This window comes from Gekko japonicus, unplaced genomic scaffold (assembly GCF_001447785.1).
Source record: "Gekko japonicus isolate JY-2015 unplaced genomic scaffold, Gekko_japonicus_V1.1 scaffold446, whole genome shotgun sequence".
Lineage (NCBI taxonomy): Eukaryota > Metazoa > Chordata > Lepidosauria > Squamata > Gekkonidae > Gekko > Gekko japonicus.
Window position 1 is genome coordinate 366968 of NW_015168058.1, and position 9548 is coordinate 376515.

Below are 9548 nucleotides of genomic sequence, written 5' to 3' on the forward strand. Positions count from 1 at the left end.
GCTGGGAAAGATTGAAGGTCAAAGAAGATGGGGTCGGCAAAGGATGAGATGGTTAGACAGTGTCATAGATGCAACGAACACGAAATTGAGCCAACTTCAGAGGATGGCGGAAGACAGGAGGGCCTGGCGTGATCTGGTCCATGGGGTTGCAAAGAGTCGGACTCGACTGTGCGACTGAACAACAACAACAAAATTGATTCAAAAGGAATTTATATCCACAATTAATGAGAACAATTTGGCTTTGTGTCCAAGATCATTACAAGAGTCTGAAGATCAGTTTCTAAGGTATATCAACCTAGCTGGCATAACAAGGAAAGTGTAATCTGGGAATGAAAAGTACAAATGGAAATAAGAGGCTAATTGAACCGCCATCTTGCAGTAGATCTGGTCTAGAACTAGAACAGTATCTACAACTGTTCAACCCATGTTCTCAAGGCAGCTTGAAACAATATTAAAGCTTCAATAAAGTATATAAAACCAAAAAGGATCAATATACTGCTGCACCAGCAGTTAAAACAAGTCTATACCATACAACCAGGAAAATAAGAATATTTTTACCTGACACTAAAATATCAGTAAGGTAAGTGCCAGGTGGAATAGCAAAGAGTACAGTTGTCAACTGCCTCTAGGAAAAACTATCTGGACCCTTTAATAAAGACTTAATGGAATGTTTAACTCCATGCCATGAAAAGATTCAGCTGTCCATTTCCACACATTAAAGGGACATTTTATCCAGACCTGTTGGCGATCCTAGTAAAGAGGTCCACAGATTGTTTATTTAAAACATTTTAATGCTGCTTTCCCCCCTGAATAGGGTCCCCAATGCAGGGGCATCTCTGTAAGAAAGGCCTATTCCCTGGTAGACAGCAATACTACCAAGGTCTATATTTTTGTTGTTGTTCAGTCACACAGTCGAGTCCGACTCTACGCGACCCCAAGGACCACATCACGCCAGGACCTCCTGTCTTCCGTCGTGCTCCGGAGTTTGCTTAATGTCATGTTCATTGCATCTATGACACTGTCTAACCATCTCATCCTTTGCCGTCCCCGTCTTCTTTGACCTTCAATCTTTCCCAGCATCAGGGTCTCCTCCAGTGAGTGCTCCCTTCTCATTTGGTGACCAAAGTATTTGAGCTTCTGTTTCATTATCTGGCCTTCCAGGGAACAGTCAGGGTTGATTTCTTTTAGGATTGACTGATTTGATCTTCTTGCAGTCCAAGGGACTCTCAAGAGTCTTCTCCAGCACCATAGTTCAAAAGAATCTATTCTTTGGCGCTCGGCCTTCCTTATAGTCCCAACTCTCGCAGCCATACATGACTACTGGGAATACCATTGCTTTGACCATGCGGACTTTTGTTGGCAGGGTGATGTCTCTACTTTTTATCATGCTGTTTAGGTTCGCCATCGCTTTCCTCCCAAGGAGCAGGCGTCTTTTAATTTCATGGCTGCTGTCACAGTCTGCGGTGATCTGGGATCCCAGGAACGTGAAGTCTGTCACTACTTCCACGACTTCCCCTTCTATTTGCCAAGGAGTGATGGGGCCAGATGCCATGATCTTAGTTTTGTTGATGTTGATATCTGAGGTTGTTGATCTTTTCCCCAGCAATCTTAATTCTGGCTTGTGATTCATCCAGGCCAGCATTTCGCATGATGTACTCTGCATATATATTAAATAAGCAAGGTGACAATATACATCCTTGTCGTACTCCTTTTCCTATGCTGAACCAATCAGTTGTTCCATATCCGGTTCTAACTGTCGCTTCTTGGCCCTTATACAGGTTTCTCAAGAGACCTGTGAGGTGGTCTGGTACTCCCATCTCTTCAAGGACCTGCCATAGTTTGTTGTGATCCACACAGTCAAAGGCTTTAGCATAGTCAATGAAGCAGAAGTAGATGTTTTTCTGGTACTCTCTTGCTTTCTCCATAATCCAGCGAATGTTGGCAATTTGATCTCTCGTTCCTCTACCTCTTCGAAACCCAGCTTGTACAGGTTTCTCAAGAGACATGTGAGGTGGTCTGGTACTCCCATCTCTTTAAGGACCTGCCATAGTTTGTTGTGATCCACACAGTCAAAATCTTTAGCATAGTCAATGAAGCAGAAGTAGATGTTTTTCTAGTACTCTCTTGCTTTCTCCATAATCCAGCGAATGTTGGCAATTTGATCTCTCGTTCCTCTACCTCTTTGAAACCCAGCTTGTACTAAACATACCCAACTCTTTAAGCCTTTCCTCGTAAGACTCGGATTCCAACCGTCTCACCATCCTGGTTGCCCTCTTCTGGACACGCTCGAGCTTGTCAACATCCTTCCTAAAATGTGCTGCCCAAAACTGGACACAGTACTCCAAGTGAGGCCTGACCATAGCAGAATATAACACAGTTTTGCAAAGCAACTCTCACACCCACACTCACACACTCACAGACTCCCTCCCCACAACCAGGATGACAGAGGACAATAGGCACACAGAACCAAAGAACAGCAATAACCATGGCAAACGAGAGCTGAGTTTGACAGCCACATATTTTGCTGGTCTTTAAGGCACTACTGAATTCTTGCTCTTTTCTACAGTAGGTAGAAAGGTGTAACTGTTAGTAATCTACCTAACACACTCTGGCAAGGATCTTAACAGTTAAGAAAGTTTGTATGAGGGAAACAGTCATTAAAGTTTACTAGTAACAATTCATGTATTGTTCTGTTAAAAGGAGAACAATCCATGGGATATGAAGCAATGGGAGAGGCTGCTACATTACTGCCCTGGATTCTGAAAGTGAGAGAAGGTACTAAGTGCTGTTCTGCTTTTCAGTTGATCTCTTTAAGCAACTCCCTGACAACCTCCAAGCAGAGATGACTACCATGACTGTACAGGGTTATACAAAGTGCAATATTTTGCATGTAATACAAAATAATGTGAGCGCTCTCATCAATCATAATTGTGGGTGTTGAGCATTACAACCTATCCATCTCTGAGAACTCTGGTGTCAAACTCGGACTCTCGTTTGCCATGTTTTGGGGAGGGAAATTCCTGAGGGAGGGGTGTGAGTGAGCGAGTATGTGAACGGCTCTGTTGTAGTTGTGATGTAATGCTTCCTAAGATACCTCCCTACACAGGGATGACCTTGGAGATGACTGTGCTTCACTGTCTTAGGTGCAGAGTGCGCAAAATCTAGGTGGGACAATTGTGGGGTATGATTGGATGAGACACAAAAGGGGGGCCTGGTTTGAACTGTCTATACTTGAGGCTTTGCTGCCAGAATCTCAGTTCTGACACAATACTGGTCTCAGCTTGGAACATCTTTATTCATCAATAAACAAATCAATGCCAGAGAGTGTTGTTGAGAGTACTTTGTCGAGTTTCCAGTGTGCTGTGGTGCTGTCATCTGTGTCTTGGAAAGCCTCTCCGAAAACGAGCTGAACTGCCCCGCACTGGGGGAGATCGAGGGATCTCCAGACCCTAAAGGGATCCTCGTAGGGGGTTCCTGAAGCTGGGGGTACCTTTTCTGGGGTGATCCTCTTGGTTGCAGCCAAGGGTTAATCCCCCGAAGAGAACCCTGTTAGCTCCCGCGGGAGTAGATGCCATTAATCTTATGGCTTTTAGCTATGAGCTCCAGAAGACAACAGTGTGGATTCTTAGAGTGGAAGCTTTGTTTTGCCTGTACTTTCCCAGCTTCGAACTGTGAATTATTGCTTAAGATAAAATTTTCTGACCTCTTTCTAACTGCGGTCCCTACTGCATTGCTCGAAAGGAATTGGAGGGGAGGGGGAGTGTGGCAGATGACCCCTACCCCAAGAACGGCTTTTACGAGATTCCTGAATAGAGAGATGGAGTCATGTTAGATGGAATGTTTTTTGGATAATAAATCACTCAGGGAGGAGAGTGACAAGAAGAAGATTTGTTAGTTGGACATTGTTGAATGACTGCGTCATTGTTGAATATTGCCTTGGATTTATCATACTGGGAATAAGCACATATTTGGATTTCTTTCTTTCTTTCTTTCTGCTCTGAAAACGTTTTATATTAATCAAGGCATTTAGATTACAAATTACAAGCCAATTCTGCTGAAGGTCCAACATATAATAGACTCTTAATAACAACAAATATAGGCTTAAAAAGCAGCTCTTTTGGAGACTTTGGTTTCTGTAAGGTTTGTACTTTCAACCTATCATGTATGTGACTATGTTTAGTCTATGAGAAGAAGCCAGAGGGATTTGTTGTTGAAGATGATAGACACTACTGATAAACTCTGAAATTTTCCTGCAGCAGAGAACTCACTTGGAATCCTTTGCTGCCACCTGTTGTGCAGGCTGATTATACCTTTAAAATATTATAGGGTACTGAATTTCCTGTCTATCGTTTTAAATAGGGCCTTTGTGTTATTAACTGAAAAAAATTGGAATACTTTTGAAATACTTGATGTTGTATGATTAATTTTGGCTAAACTGTATTTTATTTGGAACTCAGAAACAGAAATTATTATTGGGTCATTTAAATTGGTTCTGTATTTTTGATATAATCAGTAAGCCAATAAGAAAACATATCCAATACATACTCTGATACAGACAGTTTTGCAGATTTCAGTACCTTTTCAACCAGAATTGTTTTTATTGAATTGTATACCTGTCAGGTATCACGGATCAGCGGAGTCTCTCTTTCAAGAAAGGATGACTTTTATTGAAGACATGATTGACTGAACAGTTTCTCTGTTCAGATTAACTAACACACCCTAGTACACAAAGGTTAAAGCAAATTCAAAATGGGGGTAGCCAATAACCAGGATTCCCGCTCGTTCTCCTGGAGCCTGGTTTCGTGCTTAACTCCTGGGAAAGCAACGGCCAAAGTGTTATAATAACAAAATGCTTCTCACAGATTCTACTCATTAAAAGCCAAGCAAGGGGAAGGAACCACCGTCTCTGCCACCTGTGACCTTGAGAAAAAGATAGCATTACAGCATAGTCTAGTTCAGTTGGGATGTTACTCACATAAATTATATGCGCAAGCATAAGCAAACAAAGAAGTGGCCTACTGGGGGGGGGGTAATTGCAGACACGGAAATACATATGTAGAAACAGAAGAACATATGCGGGACAAACAGGATCATAAGAAAACCATTGACAGCTTGCTGACAATACCAGAGAATGTTGACAAAAATCAAAGATATTTTATAATCCATGTAGTAACTGCAGCGAGAATCTTATTGGCAACTTATTGGTAACTTCCATCAACACCTTCAGAACCTGATTTAACAGCGAAGATTATGGAAAGTGTGGAAATTGATAAATTGACCTTGATGTTAAAAGGGCAAATGGAAGAAGACTTTGTTGGACTATGGACTCCACTCTATAACTGGATAAGAGAGAAATATAAAGATATGAACTTTTTAATAATATAATATTACAAAGACTTTATGAACTTTTAAATCATATTACAAGTAGAGGAAAGTTACATGCAGGAGACTATAGCTATTACCCTTTCCCCTACCCCTTCCCCTTTCTTACCCCTCTGTATTTTAAAAACTTAATAAAATTATTAAAAAGAGAGAGAGAGTAACTTTGTCCAAGAGTCTGACATCTGGAACGGCTCCTTGACAAACACAAGCTTTCATATTTTTTAAATAACATTTTTATTCCAAATTTTCATGTGTAACCATCAGTTAACAGTATGAAATACAACCAAATGTATAACAACATACAAATTGTATACTCAGTGCACATACAACGGTGGGGGATTCCCCTAAATTCATCTTCTGTGTAGTGATTACAATACATTTCATAACAACATGTTATAAATATCAAAAGTATGCAAGTATAAAATCATACATAGTTCTATAGTATTTGGAGAGATGTCTTGACAATCTCAGGTATACATTCAACTTAGTATGTTTTAATTCCAATTATGCAGGAATAGTCTTTAGAGTGAGGCAGATTTCATAACCATTTGTAGTATTGAGACCAAGATGTGGGTATAGTTTCTTCTCTTGTAAGAAAATCTAGTATGGGTTCCCATTTTTCCATGAATTTATTAGAAATTGGCCATAATGAAGCGTTGTTCAGTTTGCAAGTGACACATTCCATCAAGAATTGATCCCATAGTTTTCTGTACCAGATTTGAGTTCCAGGAGGGTGGTTGTCTTTCCAGCACGTAGCAATGGAGGTCCTAGCAGCGTATATCATTATGTCCATTGTTTTTTTGTGTTTCTGATTTTCTATATTGGGTGGCCAATAGTTAAGAAAGAGCCCTTCCGGGCAGATTGGCATATCTATATTTGTAACGCTTTTAACTAGCTTTTGTATTTCTTTCCAGAAGCCCTGAATCTTCTCACACTGCCACCAACAATGTGCGAAAGTGCCAATTTGTTGGCATTCCTTCCAACACAAGGGCGAGTGTTTTGAGCTCATGTGTGAGATTCTTTGGGGGGATAAGTACCATCTCGATAATATTTTAAACTGTTGTAGTTCCATTGGTATTGATCTGGGGAAACTACCTCGTGAATTCCAAATCGTGGACCATATTTCGTCGTCTAGATTAACTGTGCATTCCCTCTGCCATGCTGGCTGGTATGGCAGTGGTTTAGGTTTTCTATCTTTTAACAGGAGTTGGTATATGGCTGAGATTCTGTGTGTGGTTGGGATAGTATAGATGAAATTTTGATTTGGCTTATAGCATGTTGTAGTTTCAGATATAGAAACCACGGAACAGTTTTTTTAGGATGTTTTCAATTTTGATTTTCTTAAGTAGGCCCTTCTTAGACGCTATGTCACATAGGCGTGATAAGCCAGCTGTTTTCCATTCTTTCTAAAGGATGGGATCACACATCTCAGCAAACCATGCCTGATGTACATATGTGGAGTACCTCGACACCTCAGGTAAGTGAATTTTGCGGATCGATTTCCATAGATTAAACATGGGTGCCAGGAAGCTTTCATATTCAGATACTGAGACTCTTATATTATTTTAATTCATCTTCAGATGTGAGGGATGTGTTTCTTAGAAACTATATTTGCTATGTACCAAGAATGTCAAGGCAACAGATGCCCTCCAGAGACGCAGCCAGGACTATGCTAATACTTATAACTAAAGCAACAGGAATCTCTGCATAAGAGATTCACTAAGCTGACAAAGAAACTGTAATCATTAGTCATTAATGTTACATAATGATGTTTTCTTTATTCATCAATACTTTCAGAATCCCGGTCAAGTCACTCTCAACAACACTCTGTGTGGTAGTGAGATGTTTGAGATATATGCATGATCCAGAGCATCACTTGTGTTAGAACTGAAACTTTTGGCAGGCATAAGCTTAATATAGGTAATTCAAACAAAGCCCATTCCTTCCCCCCAGACATAAGTCACACACACACCAGCCTACTGTTGCCATCTCAGCCAAGTGGGAAAATATATGGCTTGGTTATCTACTGCAAGAGCTGGTACCTCAAGGACACCTCTCCCTGGGAAAGTGAGAGGAGGGAGAGGAGGCACATTTGTAAGGAAAGTTATGGCTCCTAAAAGCAAAGGTTCCCATCGGCACACTCATTCACTCCCCTCCCCTCCCTGTAGGACTTCTCTGCCCCCAATAACTATGACAACCTAAGCAAACAAAGCAAAGCAAGGTGTGACAAATACTAATGGTAATACTGTGACATTACAGAGACTTCTAACACTCTGCACCAAGACATTTGGTACTAATTTTCCAACATGTCTATTCATTAGACCAGAGGTGTCAAATTCATTTGTTACGAGGGCTGGATCTGACATAAATGTACTTTTTCGGGCTGGGCCATGTGTGCCATAAAATGTCACACCGGGTACCAGAGGTATAAACTTTAAAAAGGGCACAGAAAATCCAATTAACTATAGTATTTTTACTTAAAATACAAACAAAAGCAATTGATTCTTAGCAGTGTAAGCAATAAATTTACTGGGGAACCCACAAAAGCCCTAATAAATGTAATTAATCATATATAAACTAGGTTTTCCCCCCAAGGGATACCATAAAAGGGGGAGTACCTGACATTTCCATACATGCCAGTTGCTTGTGGGCCAGGTAAGAGGCTTGGACAGGCTGGTTCCAGCCCCCATGCCTTATGTTTGACAGCCCTGCATTAGACAGTAATTGTGACACCAGCAGTGGTCACTTTTGAGAAGTCTGATGTAGGATCGGGAACAGGTTAGAATCATAGAGTGGGAAGGGACCTCCGGGGTCATCTAGTCCAACTCCCTGCACAATGCAGGAAATTCACAAATACCTCCCCCTCCGCACCCTCCAGTGACTGCTGTTCCATGCCCAGAAGATGACAAGAAAACCTCCAGGATCTCCAGCCCAATTGGCCTGAAGAAAAATTGCTTCCTGCTTACTGAAGTCTTGCAGGAGAGCGAGGGAGAGCAGAAGTTAAGGTTCCAGTAGGCAATAACTGGTAGTCACTATTGCTCTTTCTAGGCTTTGAGCATAGTGTAATTTCAGTGTTTACTCAACATGCACTTATGTAAATGAAGAGATAATATAAATTTCAGAGGGGTGTTCGATGCCACATTTTTTCTCACATATCAGTATTCCATTTCCCTGTGGGACTTAATGCAGTTCCACAGGGCAGTGTAAGGCAGAAATGTTCCACCAGGCATTTGGTTGAGGACAGCCACAGTTGAGGCAGCAGCATACTAACCCCCACCAAATCTAATGAATAAATACATCTTCTCTTGGTGAACATGGCAGACCCATTTATTAGAAAATTAATGCCAAACTTCTTTCGTAATAAACTGCATGAGCTATTAGTAACTACTATTTAAAGCGTTAGAGTCACGACCCATGTTCCCTCTAAGCCGTGGAGTCTTGTGAGCAAAAATTCTACTTTGTGAGCTGCTGGCATTAAAGTTGTGAGCAAGCAATTTGGCTGCTGCATAAATCAGTTTCCTCTGGAGCTTCCTTCCTGAGCTAAGACAAAGATATGTGAGCTGGAGGCTAAAATCCTGTGAGCTAACTCACACTCACTCAGCTTAGAGGGAACACTGGTCACGACTGAGTTATCCAATGTTCCCTCTAAGCTGTGGGGTCTTGTGAGCAAAAATTCTACTTTGTGAGCTACTGGCATTAAAGTTGTGAGCAAGAGATTTGGCTGCTGGATAAACTAGATTGCTCTGGAGCCATTCTTCCTGAGCTGAGACAAAAATGTGTGAGCCAGAGGCTCAAAAACTGTGAGCTACCTCAAGAGGGAACACTGGTTATCACCACTTTACAATTCCCTTGGTTCCAGGGGGGAAACGAACAACGGCGCTGTTTATTTTTTAGGTCAGTGGAACTTTAAACCTGTGTATTTAAGAATGCTGTAGGCCTGTTTACAGACGACATTAGTACCCTGTCTCCTCCTGTCCAGGTACCAGACTCCCGGGGCCTCGGGGGAACCGTCGCCTCCTTCCCGCCTGACCGCCCGACCGGCAGCCGCCCTCTGACGAGCCGCGTCCCGTGAGGCGCCGCGAGCCCCGCCCTCGCCCCGCCGCGCGCTCTCCCGCCATCCCGTCAGCCACTGCGGCGTGGCGCGCGGGAAGGGAAGATGGCGGCCG

General features: G+C 42.1%; 1 protein-coding gene across 1 annotated transcript in view; it reads left to right on the forward strand.

Annotated features, from left to right (window-relative positions):
* NUP160 (nucleoporin 160kDa) overlaps positions 1-9548 on the forward strand; it is a 105039-nt gene that overhangs the window by 19422 nt on the left and 76069 nt on the right. Inside the window, exons 2-3 of the mRNA XM_015414500.1 lie at positions 6795-6859; positions 9362-9450. Of these exons, the coding sequence (XP_015269986.1) occupies positions 6795-6859; positions 9362-9450 (154 nt within the window). The remainder of the gene's footprint in view (positions 1-6794; positions 6860-9361; positions 9451-9548) is intronic.